Source organism: Musa acuminata, chromosome BXJ2-3 (assembly GCF_036884655.1).
Source record: "Musa acuminata AAA Group cultivar baxijiao chromosome BXJ2-3, Cavendish_Baxijiao_AAA, whole genome shotgun sequence".
In the NCBI taxonomy this organism is placed as follows: Eukaryota; Viridiplantae; Streptophyta; class Magnoliopsida; order Zingiberales; family Musaceae; genus Musa; species Musa acuminata.
The window spans coordinates 44,481,119-44,494,017 of NC_088340.1; the positions used below are offsets into that span (position 1 = coordinate 44,481,119).

A 12,899-nucleotide genomic window follows, 5' to 3' on the forward strand; every position below is an offset into this window, starting at 1 on the left:
GTCCAAATGAGCATTTATGCATCTGACCATGACAAAGGTTAGATGGGATTCATCAGAACACCAAAAGAAGAGATGGAACTATGACCCATGCCACATCAAATGGGACGGAGAACAAGAAATCTCTCACAAATCAAAGCAGCGTGTACAAAGTACATTTCAATTTATCGAGAAGATGCGAGCCAGCATGTGGTGAACATGGATCTATCCACAATCCACAACTATGTACAGTTCGTCGACGCTTTGTTTCAAACAAGAAGGAAAGAGGACATCCAGATTCCTAAAGAAACCACGCTTATTGTCGCCAAAGCTTGACTTATTTCATACAGGTAGTTTGGCCCCTGCTCCGGCAAGTTCTGCCAATCTGTCCTCCTGCACGTATACAATACACATATTATGAACCCAAGGATCATAGTGTGACAGTAACACTTATGATAATTATCAAGTTATGAAGTATGAATATTCTCCTATGTTGCAGCACATCTATCTGTGTGTATTGGAACAAGCAACACGTTTATAATGTGGCTCCCTCGCATTTTCCGTTCGTCTATGGCAACTCTCTCCTTGTACCACTATGTCATGTGTTTGATCAGTCACCGATTTAGAAAGGATGGTGCTGCTTCTCGTCACCTAACAATTTGTAAGTTGATACATAGGCACAAGATATTTTCATCATATGAGTTTCTTGTTATTGTCGAGAAGATTTTGTCTGTGACCCAGCCACATTACACCCAAAGATAATGAAGAACAAAGAGAAAGGTGTCGTGTCCCATATTCACGGTCTGTTCATCCACATTCATAGCTTGTTCATCGATATGGGTACAAGCTCCGTTCATCATTTTAGTCCCATTATCACTAAGATATAGCGCTACAAAGAATAATTTGGGGTCCTGCATAACTCAAATATGAAAATCTCACAAGTATCTTGGTGCAATCTTTTTGTTTTACCTTCTTTGTTATTTTGATTTCAATATTATCCAGAAATCATACCAAATGGTTTATGCTGTTATTTAATAGAGTCTTTCAACTACTTCACTTCATGACCAAGTAGAAATAATACTTGACCAAACTCCAAACCACGCACCCCCCAAAACAATCAAAACCAAGATGAATTTCCAGCCTTTGTGGTCTCTATTCTTTTTCTTCCCCTCGACAGTTTAAGAGAAGACATGATATTTCTTTTAGTTGGATATTTAGTTCTTTCCCATCCATGGCTTTTTCTCTTTTTGCTCGTAAGCAACACTGAGAAAACACCTTGCCGAAAGTATTATATTTTCTGCCATCCAAACCTCAAATCTTTTTAATTCATGTTTTGCATGTGAATTTGTGAATCAGCAAGCAACTCAAATGATCATATGAAATACTCGAGAACTTTGCAAAGCAACTAAAACAGTGAAAAGCTACTTTCAGAAAAAAAGGTGCAAGATAAGTACCCCAAGTCAGCTATAACTATGCTTATGTTGTCTTGTGATCGTCGGTCCTGCAGAATAAAAGCGATTATCAGACAGATATAATCTCTGATGAGAATTGCCCTAAAATGAGAGACATGTCCAGTAACAAGCCATCAGTAAAGAGAAGTACCAGAGCTACACGAGCTAGTGCTTCACAAGCTAACTAAACAAAACCAAGAGAATGAAGCTTAGTAAGGTATACAGAATCCTCAAAGCCAGATAATAAGAACTGAGATGACAGATATGCACCTGAACATCACCATGTTGACGAAGCTGATCTCTAACAAAAGAAACCGCATCTGAGCTGAACAAACCAGTTGCTTGCTTATGTCAGGAATCATTCATCAGGAAGAAAGAGAGCAATTATCTTAATCATCTTTGCATCAGGGAGCACAACATTTGAGTCCACTTAGAGAAAGTCACGCTCTTAGTGGGAGGCTAATTTCTGTAAGCACACTCGTGTACATGGTTTAATTTTATTACCATTTCTCCAGCAGAAGTGCAAGATATCAGTCAAAGTGCACCATTCAAATATCCAAAGACAAAAGGAAATATAATTCCAACCGATACATTTGTTGATGTGATCATAGCCATCCGGTAAATATTGCTCATGTTGTTCATGGATGTGCAATTATGTGTTTCTTCAGTATTAATTGAAGATATCTACTTCAAGGCACTTATGCTACACAAACCTTTTCATATAGTCCCATAGACCATCAGAAGCCAGTAATACAAACTCCACATCAGAGCCAAGTGCAACTTGATTTATGTCCGGTGAAGAGGTTACTAGATCTCCTTTGAACTGGATTCTACAAAGAACTTAAATGTATTAATACATTTGATACATGCCCTCTCAAAAGGATGGTTATTAATACAAACATGAAAAGAAAATTTTCAATCATAATTTTTTCATTCCATATAGCCGACCCCAAATAGGCGGGACTTTACAGCTTTGTTGTGTTGTTGTTATTGAGTCTTTTCATTCCATACCAAAAGAAAGGAAAAGATTATTGAAAATTGAGAATAATAAACATGGGGTAAGAATGTTGGCAACGTTATATTGTCTCAGTATATTACCGGGAGACAAATTTATCACTCCATCGCCCCTCCTCAACTCCTTTCATCAGCATCCTAAACAGAAAAGATTGAGACAGCAAGGTTACTTTATCATTTTTTACAAATAGTGGCATTAACAAAATTTAAATTTTCCTTTAGACAATTTCAGTAAATTTTAGGTACAGAAAAACATAGGAGAGTTTTGAGGAACAAACTCATTCTTTTTCGACTTGAAGCGCATGTCTCCAAAAGCACGGGATACAGCAAGATCCCCACAAATTCGTCCATCAACAATCTACAGAAGTCAGGTATTGGTTAGAACAAAATGTATAGATGACACACGAAACAAATGCTTCTTCACACTAGCTTAAATAGTATCATAGCATTTTCTTTATAATTAAATCTAGGCAAAGAGATTAAAAGACAAATAAAGATTCTGCACACAATCTTAAATGATATCATAGCATTTTCTTAAAAACGTTCTTTAAGAAGCCAGAAGTGTAGTACTTGTGTGTTTAATATGTAATAATGAATTTTTTAGCATTATATGAATATAATGTTTGTGTGCCTTAATTCCATAGGAGAGTTTGCAAAATCTATGCGAACCTGTGACCTTGAAAAATCAGGTAAACCAGACAGTTTCTGGAGAACTAGATCCACTCTACAGCTTTAACCTGCCTGCATTTACATGTGTTCTTTATGGCTGAAGACATTGATGATACACTGAACCTCGACCAAACCAGTTTAGAGATTTATGATTCAATTTGATCACAAATAAGAGCCTAAACCAAGTCCAGCATACTAGGGCCTAAATTTACTGGACTAATAGACACCTTAAGTAAGAATAGATGAAAGATGATAACCCAACCACCCGGTTCTGAGACCTTGTCTTGGTATTCTACATACATGGTCAAGTGGGAATGAAAAATTAGGATAGTGACAGTAACCCTAGAGTACTCTTGGAAATGGTAAGAGTATATTTATAAGCCATATCTACTAATTATTTGGTAGATTTAACAGTCTCATTATGAATTTTGAGGGTAGGCCATAGATTTAGATATCTAATTATGAATTTTGAGCTATCTCACTATGAATTTTGAGGGTCAACCTCAATGTTATGAAGGTTAGTCCATTACCCTGGATGCCAAGGTCTGGGAGATGGTAACAACCTCTCTGAACGTGGAGTAAGACTATGTATCTTAGATATGAAAACCACCTCTCTAAATGTGGGTGTTAGACCACACACACACAATGCTATGAGAGATGGAAACGACCTCTCCGAATGTGGAGCAAGACTAATATATATATATGTATATATATATATATATATGTATGTATATATGTATACATATAATATATGTATGTATACACATATACAAATATATACATATATATACATATACATATATACATATATGTATATATATGCACCACACTAAACCCTCATTGGTGTGAGCCTCCTGCACCAGGCTACAATAGGTTTGGGTGGCCAAAAACTAGGTCTGGCTTGGCAGTCGGACATGCAGTAAAAATGCCTGACATGACCAACCTGAAGTTAGTTTTTTGTGATGTTATTTGCTCAAAACCAGGTTCTTTTCTTTTGGGCCACTCAAATCCAGCCTTCTTTGAGCCAATTTTTACCATATAAAACATATGATACATACTAGATCAGCCAGGTTTGACCAAAGTTTTCAACATAACATAAAACATAATATCTAGATTACAAAATTACAATTTTCATATGAAAATTATTAACTTGATATATAACTTGGAACCCCCTAAGTACTGTTAACCTAGCAATTCAAATCATATTGTCTGGATGCCCAAACTGAACTGGCTTAAATTTAAAATCAGACAGTGTCTGAACAGACTCAAGACTTCAGACAAAGGTTTTACACTGGAAGTGACATTTCTCAAATTTGAACAATCAGACAAATTGGCAAAGATTTACTACACCTGGTAGGCTGTTCTATTTATGCTTCTTAAAATAATCAATATGTAAAATGTGTGAGTTAAATGTGCTGTGTTCCCCTACTAATGCATTTAATGGTGCAAAATGCAAATAATCTGCAGTCCCTACATTTACCAGTAAAGATCTAGTGATCGTAATGTAAAGTTTGCTATTAAGAGAATTCTTAATAAATGTCTACTGAACAATATCCCACCCCTTGAAAAAATTTGGTGAAATAAGATCTTGTAAACAAATCAGAAAATAAGGATCGTTATGACTTAGGAGAAAACTAATTCAACATAAGCACGTCAAGTGATGTAGTTGGCTTGATATCATTATATATCACATGATTGTTGGGTAAAACTCATCTCCGCGACATACGAGCGCGAGCAAAATAAGGAAACACACCCATCCACCTGCTGCTCTGACACGCTTGATTTCTTCAAGAGAAACTCTATTTTTTCCATAAGGTCGATGTGGATTTGTCAGCACTTCAGCTTTCCCAGTACGAGATATTACCTACATCATAAATTTCAATAAATTGGCAGCAAACCAGAGATTTAACTTTAACGTTTGCATCTAAATAAGAATGTAGTTCAGTCATTGTTATGTGGGATATGGAACTATGATATGACTAGAATACCCTAAACAGAATAAGAACAGGGGATACCACACATGAGTCGCCAATATGTGAGATGATCAGGATGTCATTCCTGATAAACATAACTGTTGCAGTTGCACCAGATTCGACCTCCTTCCCTGTCTGTTCAAGCCTTTGCAAAAAAGAAACCAATAAGTTGTAAATCTTAAATGATGAGACAAAACCACAGTACATTAAGTTTCAGGAAATACAAAAACTGAGCAAAAGTTCAATGTTGGTAACTTTTCGTTAGTTGTACAAGAGCTCACCAAATCAAGAGCTTTGCGTCGACGTCCTCAAAGGCTTTCTGAATTGCATCTCTTACAGCAGCGAAGTTCTTGCTGGTCAAGAGCAACCCACCTTGCAACGCTAGTACACATTCTTTGTACAGTTCCTCCCTGCATGACATATTAAGCATCTATCGATCCCAATCGATACTCAAACAGAGGAATGATATCATTACCACCATATTTATTACAATATTATCATCATCATCATCAAAACTTTCACCGAAAAATGCTTTCAGCTTCTCGATATAAAAATTCGTAATTGGATATGAAGAGACCAAAATTTCCATCTTAACCAAAACAAGGTGAAGTAAACCTGAGGAACTCCACGGAGGACAAGCCGGCGTGGCCGTCGAGGACGGCAGCGAAGGAGAAGCCCGCGAGGCCGTCGGATCGGAGGACGACGTCGTCTTCCATCTCCGATCGCGCGCCCTGGAGCTTGCTCGATCCCCACCGTATCCCGGAGACGCTGGCCAGCGGCGCGTCGACGGCGATGGCCGAGCACCACGTCCCCCTCGCCCTCCTCCTCCTCCGACCTCCTCCGCCGGCTCCATCGCACGGCAGCGATCGAGGCAGCCGCGGGCTCACCAGCGCCATGCGAGCGACAGAGCGAGTGGTTTCCGCTCGCGGAGTTGAGGGGAGGGGGGATAACAAAACGATGGTTAATAAAAAAAGAAGACAATAATAACAAAATAATTTCTTTTAAAGAAAATAATAAAAAAAAAAATGGGTGTGGCATGGAAGACCGAGAGAGTGGCGATGAGGCCGCTCGCCGCTTCTCCGCCGTACGATTCGTGAACGCCCATCATATAAAATAATCGTGAAGGCCCATCATAGAAAACAATCGTGAAGGCCCACAACGCATCTGGGTCCACCGACACGTGGATCATTCGCCCCCGCTAACTTCGTTCGAGATTCAGCTCCTGTCGGGCCCACCGGTGCTACCGTTACGATCGGAGCATCCCTTGGCGGCGTCCATTGATGAAGTCTACGTGGCCATGATCGATCAGCAAATAAGCACAAGGAAATACAATTCAAATATTACCATAATATATATAAAAAACATAATTCACTGTAGAATGAATGCAGTAGTGACAAGAATAACTAAGCTTCCTCGTTGCATGCATAGGAATTATCGATTAATACGAAAACCAGCGTAGTTAACTGTCGATTTCGAAATATCTCGGTGACGAATTGATGTCGACGATGCAGCGTTATCATACTGGTTATAAATTGAGTATTCGGTGGTCCTTTGCCTAACCAAGCTTCATATTTCATATCAGTGCAACAAGGGAGGAACTCTGAAGCCATACGTGTCTCGGCGGAACCTCTACTGGCATATCTATCTATCTTTTTTACGTTGAATAGTTAAGCGACAGTCGATGATAGTTTCTCACATCAATAACAGTGACGTAAAGCGATAAGGAAGTCCATCGTGATGTTTATCAAAGCCATAAATGCGAGTGAATGATTCCTCGAAATGTTCTGTGCAGGTCTACTAATAATACAAGTCAAAACGATAACTTCTCGTACGCATCTCTCCTTCACCGGAAAGAGACGGAGACCCTCACATGGCTTGACAAGTCCAGAATAGCAAAGCAGAAGAGTTGGTGCAGATCACAACACCTTAGGGAGGACGGTAGTAAGAAACTTCTTGGGCCGGCCTAACATGCACTACTTGCTCTTTTCACTCTCATCTCTTTTACGGCAACGATACGGCAAAGCCTACTTTTGTTGTCCATTTCTATCAACAGTAACTCCCCCCACCCCCACATTCCATGTCCTACTTTAACCGACCCGACCGGAGAGACCTGATCCCACCTCCCTCTCCTCTCTATATGAACGTTTGCCATTGGCCTTGGGGTTTGGAGATATCACCACGGTGTTGTGTTCTTCTTCTCGGGAAGATGGTGGTTTCAGCGGACACCATCCGCACGGCTGTTGGCATCATGGGTAAACTCGGTTCATGCTTTCAAACCCAAGCCATTGTGTTTTTCCTCAAAAATTATTGCTTTGAATGTTGCAGGGAACGCCACCGCTCTGGTGCTCTTCTTCTCGCCAGCGTAAGCACGAGCACTAGTACTCCTCGGTGTTCTTCATTATATCGTGCCACCGGATATACCGCTACTGATCTTTGATCTGTTGCCAGTCCAACGTTCTGTAGGATATGGAAGCGTAGAAGCGTGGAGCAATTCCCGGCCACCCCGTACCTGGCAACCCTACTCAACTGCATGATGTGGGTGCTGTACGGGCTGCCCATGGTGCACCCCCATAGCACCTTGGTTCTCACCATCAATGGCTCGGGCCTTGTCATCGAGCTTATTTACGTGTTCGTCTTCCTTGGCTGCTCCCACGGAGACCAGCGGCTTCGTGTGTTGTTGGTGTTGCTACTCGAGATTGCTTTCGTGGGTGCAGTGGGTGCCCTCATCCTCACTCTCGTCCACAGCCACGAGCGCCGGTCGTTGATCGCTGGAGTGCTCTGCGTCATATTTGGGGCCGGCATGTACGCCGCTCCCTTGGCTGCCATGGTATGTTTTTGAATGGCTAGCGTGATCACGTAGAGCACAAGTGGTTGTTGGTGGCACCACTAGACTAGACTTGCATGCCGACCTTTTACTTCTTCTTCTTCTTTTTCTTCTTGTTTCGATTCCCTACCGAGATGTCACCGAAATGAATCGAAGAACAAGAACGCAAGACCACTCTTGTGCTTTTTTGTTCCTTGTTTCGTCTTCATCTGGTACTGCTGAAGTAGGTGGTTTGGATCTGGATGGATGCAGAGACAGGTGATACGGACAAGGAGCGTGGAGTTCATGCCTCTCCCCCTTTCACTGGCCTCTTTCCTCAATGGCCTTTGTTGGACCACCTACGCCACCATCCGCTTTGACCTCTTCATCACCGTAAGCCGCTCGCTCCTCTTCTTCCCAAACACCGATACTCGACAACTGTGTCCCTTCATTTCACATTATCTACCAATAATTTCGATCACATAGTTCCGCCTTGGAAACTTTTTTTCTCCAGATACCGAATGGCTTGGGAGTGGCGTTTGCAGTCGCTCAGCTCGCATTACACGCGGTGTACCACGGATCAACTGCACGGCAAAAGAAAGGAGGGAGAAGGGAAGCAGAGATCGGGCTGGTGAAGCCAAACGGAAGAAGCTTAGAAGAGGAGGTGGTGGCAAAAGGGATACGAGTTGAAAGCGGGGTGATATCAGTCGAAGAGACCAACAAATCCTCCATGGGGACGAACAAGAATCTTGAGGTATGACGACGAGGTGGTTGCTGGCTGCTGCAATGGTGGTGTTCCACTCCCTCCTCCCTAAGATGTAACCCATGAGATTCGGAGACTGTGAGATGGGATCGTCGGTTCGACAATGGTTATATTCAACTATTTTGGTAACCCGTTGCTGCATGCTCGCGATTCACAGAGTCAGTTAGGTGTTCATCCCTAAGATCTCTTCTCTATGTCAAGCCGATAACTTGAGATCCGAAAGTGGTGGAGAAAGCCAAGAAGAAGGATGTTCGAAACACAAATTCCCATAAATAAATAAAAAGAAAAGATCACATGGTGTACGACAAATCCAAAAGGGTCGCGAGTAAGTCATCACGAGAGGGGAAAGGTGAACAGCAAAAGATGGATGCATCGGTACACAGGAATCCGCAAGAGGCAACACGTCACATCCGATGACGTCCCATCTTGATATCACGCGAGGACAGCAGGCTCTCTCGGTTTAGTGGGCTGCTGGTCCTCGTCAACCGGGAGGGCCCGATCCGCCTATCCCCTATCCCAATAATACATACGATGATGGGAAGAGAGCGAAACAAATGACCGACAAACAAAGATTGCGTCTCGCTCTTAGGTGCAAATAATGACCATAAGTTATCAGCAAAAGATGTTGGATGATTTGTGTGATATGATTTAAGAATAGAATTGCTTAAGAGGAAATAATTAGGGGCAGGTTTCAGTAAATTTCAAATTTAAGAATAAGTAGATCCTGACAAATGATTAGGAAGGATAGTTGGGCATCGCCATGAGTCGAACAATGCAACTAACTCCGAACGCAAAAGCTGAACATAATATTTCTTTTTTCCTCGTACAATTCTTTGGCTGATAAAATTATCAAGGCAGCTGAACATAATTCAGATAAACGAGAGCAGCAAATGGAATGGATGATATGGAACAGGAAAACTACAGTTTTAGTGGCATACGAGTGACACGTTGAGATGGGATTGCATCTTAACAATCTTCAAAGTCGTCAAACTAACTAGCAAGAAAGGATGTAAAAAATATGCACTAATAATTCCCAGTGTGTACATCATCATATTTTATTCAATTAGGAAAATTAAATTTTGGTTGCATAAACTTACTGCAAATGAAAAAGCTTAATATTATACTAGTATTGACCTATTATTATTAGCTCTAACCAGCGAAGGTCGCAGGTTCCAGATGTGCATGACAATCTATTTCAAGTTTAAATGAAGTTTAGCAACTCACATAGAATAAAAATAATATATGCCAACCAAACTGATACTCACAAAATAATCATATCTAGGCCAAATAATACCACATGAGGGATCAAATTCTGTCGCCTCCGGTTGCCATTCCTATTGTGTGATCACATCTCTTGATTTATTGACTAACTAAATTTCCAACTGAACAATGCCACTTCATGATACCTAGCTTGCCCCATCCTTTTGAGTTTGAAATTTCCCAAGTATTTTTAATGACCATTGGTGCTCACTAAATTTTTAACAGTATCTCCAAGAATATGATTGCATTTAGATCAACATGATACGGTTATTCCATCGAACTACTTGAGATCTAGGAGATAATGCAGTTATTGACGTCAACACAAAGAGCATGTATCTACGATAGCATTTAGATCATCGTGATGAAGATATCAACAGTGTTTCAAACGTATAATCATGGAATAAGATAAAATTAACATTAACAGCAAACTTGTTCACATAGCAAGTTAAAGGGTGGCCAGTATCCAATAGAAGCCGTGAATTAACATCTTAAGGAGACACGAAAGGAACATGTTTGCGAACAAAACCAAACGATAGACCAAGTGCAATCAGGAAGCAAGTTTTCATGTCAAATCTGATTGTTGTTCCCATGTGGCACCATCAATACTAGACAAGCATAATTTTTTTTTTTTTGGAAAACATTATGAACATAAACACCTTTGAGACAACAATTTAACGGAAGAATTGCCCATGTCATTTCAATTTCAATAATAGGTGTCCGATGGAAATCAGTAGAAGCACAGAAACATCAACTGCAGAATTTCTAAGCAACAAAATACCAGAGTTACGAGCACAAAAGAAAACGCACAACAAACATTAAAAAGGCAACACACGCATCATCATCATATCAGATAAGGGTTACAATCTTGTTCGTACCAGCAACAACACTCACATAATTTACGAATTTAAAAAGCACATAAGCATATTCGTACTTATAACCAAATTCCAGAAGCAGATTTACGCATAAAATTAATTGAAAAAGGAACGTATCATCACCAAGAAATCATTCATGAGATCGGGCGACGCAATGGAAAACCCCCATTCACTTAGATCTTGTCGATGTCCTCATCCTCGAACTCGATGTAATCATCGGCAGCGCCCTCGTCCTCCTCGTCGAGGCCTCCGATGCCCTCGTTGAGACGAATGTTCTCGGGCAGCTCACCGTACGCCTTGAGGAGTCGGGCCTCGTCGGGCATGTACTTGAAGATGACATCGGCCTTATCGTCCTGGTAGTCGCGGAGGCCGACCAGGATAATGTCCCCGGCCGCGATCCAGACCTTCTTGTGCATCTTGCCACGGATGTGGCAGAGCCGCTTGCTGCCGTCGATGCACATGGTCTCGCAGCGGCCGTTGCCGAGCATCCGAAGCACCTGAGCGTACTCCTGGCCGTCCTCCTTGAAGACCAGCTCGCGCTTCTCGTCGTCCGCCTCGTTCTTCCCTCGCTTGCGGTTCTTCCCTCCCTTCCCCTTGTTCTTCGGCATCTTTCTCGAAAGCCGATCGAAACCCTAACCCTATCGCTGGATCCCTCTTTCTCCGGTTCCCTCTCGATTAATTTCTGTTTGCTTTTAAAGAGGAGGGGGAGGTAGGTGTTGGGGAATCTGGCTTTGCACTAATCATAAAGCAACGCCACTACCGACATAATAAGCGGCTCGTCAGGAGGCCGTATGTGATTAATATTATTTCTATACTAATTAACTATAAATATTACAAAATTTTCAGAATATATATACCTAAAATTAAAATTTAATAGAAAAATAAAGATTTATCATCTTTATCATGAAATATAGCAAAATAATCGTATTTCTTTTCAAAAATCATTTATGCCAAATAAAACTTTGAAACTTATGATAACATTAAGAACTAAGATCAATAAGATTTAAAGCAATTGAACTACAGTTATAATATTTTCAATAGTCCCATAATGTTTTTATTATTAAATCATAATATGGTAACTCCATTCAAAAACATTGTAATCGGGGAAAAAGTCCAAAATATATGACTTTTTTTTCGAGAAGTTGGCATACAACTTATTTAGCATAAGCTAAATTAAATTAAATATATATACTTTTTAATACCATAAATCCAACTTTTAGTCGACACAAATAGAAAAAAAACACTTGACTTCAACGTGAATTTACGATACTTGAATAGTCAAACTATCACATGCAATAAAATGAAGGATATTCTATCCCGCATTTCAGCATAAAATACAATGGTTAAGCAATCTTCTCAAAGCATAAAAAAATGTTAGTTGCTGGCTGGACTAAGGTGAAGATTTTCTTATTGATAGTAATTTTTAGTTATTTATTTTAAAATTATTAACTAGTTTAGATGATAAGGATTTTAATCATATATGATATAGCATATTTCGGGATCATCCATATGGACTCAAGTTCGATGTGGCATGCAGCACACACGTGATAGATAGTTGCTCATTGCCCCCTCCGTATAAACGATATCATTACGGTATAATCGTCCCGGAAAACTCAGGGCGATATCACGTGATGACAATCCATGCAGGTCGATCGCGCGCTCATATATAGGCTTAAGTCGACTGTCCGAGGAGCCGACTGTAGTTAATTGACCCCGTACGATCAACTCATCCCGGTAGGTATAAGAGCTAACCCTCCTTAATCAGGAGAGGGAGGACTTACACACATTCAACTCATTCTTATTTCACTTAACGCTAAATTAAGTTTTGGAATGTTAAATCAGGAAATTCATATCCCGACCTCGACATATGTGCAAGGGGCCGACGATGAAAAAGCAAGTAACACGACTCATAGCTTAACTTAACCTGACGTGTACTTCTGCTACCCGAGCATCCGCATAAGCAATCTTACGTATCTAAAATTAAATCAAGTCGTGCTGACATCTTGACCATAGCGTTATCAGAGAGCGTTAACATTGAATCTTACCACTGTCATTTATCTTTTATCCGAAAAAAAAAACTTATTTTTATCTTCATATTTTTTTCATTTAAAAAAATTT

The 12,899-nt window shown here is 40.4% G+C and overlaps 3 protein-coding genes across 4 annotated transcripts; 1 reads left to right on the forward strand and 2 right to left on the reverse strand.

Annotated features, from left to right (window-relative positions):
• Window positions 1–102: 102 nt before the first annotated feature.
• On the reverse strand, window positions 103–6,037 carry LOC135608575 (probable protein phosphatase 2C 5). 2 transcript variants are annotated; one of them, XM_065101629.1, is made up of 11 exons: window positions 5,699–6,037; window positions 5,365–5,493; window positions 5,126–5,228; window positions 4,837–4,974; window positions 2,720–2,799; window positions 2,526–2,579; window positions 2,141–2,257; window positions 1,698–1,752; window positions 1,579–1,611; window positions 1,431–1,477; window positions 103–369 (listed from the first exon to the last, which is right to left on the reverse strand). In XM_065101629.1, exons 1-11 carry the CDS (start codon window positions 5,977–5,979, stop codon window positions 246–248), a joined length of 1,161 nt encoding a protein of 386 aa, XP_064957701.1. In that variant the 5' UTR covers window positions 5,980–6,037; the 3' UTR covers window positions 103–245. The 2 variants fall into 2 exon arrangements, with proteins under 2 accessions (XP_064957701.1, XP_064957702.1); XM_065101630.1 differs by having other exon boundaries at window positions 4,864–4,974; window positions 5,699–6,036.
• A 1,171-nt stretch (window positions 6,038–7,208) lies between these two features.
• LOC135606629 (bidirectional sugar transporter SWEET4-like) lies at window positions 7,209–8,778 on the forward strand. The gene is made up of 5 exons (XM_065097685.1): window positions 7,209–7,335; window positions 7,409–7,445; window positions 7,532–7,910; window positions 8,160–8,279; window positions 8,401–8,778. Exons 1-5 carry the CDS (start codon window positions 7,221–7,223, stop codon window positions 8,644–8,646), a joined length of 897 nt encoding a protein of 298 aa, XP_064953757.1. The 5' UTR covers window positions 7,209–7,220; the 3' UTR covers window positions 8,647–8,778.
• Window positions 8,779–10,724: 1,946 nt separating this feature from the next.
• LOC103979679 (eukaryotic translation initiation factor 1A) lies at window positions 10,725–11,459 on the reverse strand. Its single transcript, XM_009395851.3, has one exon. The coding sequence runs from the start codon at window positions 11,387–11,389 to the stop codon at window positions 10,955–10,957; it is 435 nt and encodes a 144-aa protein (XP_009394126.1). The 5' UTR covers window positions 11,390–11,459; the 3' UTR covers window positions 10,725–10,954.
• Between the last annotated feature and the right edge of the window lie 1,440 nt (window positions 11,460–12,899).

What these genes read in the sequence shown, in the direction of transcription:
- LOC135606629 (XM_065097685.1), top strand. Translation starts at nt 7,221, where the DNA reads ATGAACGTTTGCCATTGGCCTTGGGGTTTGGAGATATCACCACGGTGT. An exon ending in GTGCTCTTCTTCTCGCCAGC is followed by an intron (nt 7,446 to 7,531) that starts GTAAGCACGAGC and finishes ATCTGTTGCCAG; the next exon opens with TCCAACGTTCTGTAGGATAT. An exon ending in CCGCTCCCTTGGCTGCCATG is followed by an intron (nt 7,911 to 8,159) that starts GTATGTTTTTGA and finishes GGATGGATGCAG; the next exon opens with AGACAGGTGATACGGACAAG.
- LOC103979679 (XM_009395851.3), bottom strand. Translation starts at nt 11,389, where the DNA reads ATGCCGAAGAACAAGGGGAAGGGAGGGAAGAACCGCAAGCGAGGGAAG.
- LOC135608575 (XM_065101629.1), bottom strand. Translation starts at nt 5,979, where the DNA reads ATGGCGCTGGTGAGCCCGCGGCTGCCTCGATCGCTGCCGTGCGATGGA. An exon ending in AGTGATAAATTTGTCTCCCG is followed by an intron (nt 2,258 to 2,525) that starts GTAATATACTGA and finishes AGTTCTTTGTAG; the next exon opens with AATCCAGTTCAAAGGAGATC. An exon ending in ATAGTTATAGCTGACTTGGG is followed by an intron (nt 370 to 1,430) that starts GTACTTATCTTG and finishes GTATACGTGCAG; the next exon opens with GAGGACAGATTGGCAGAACT.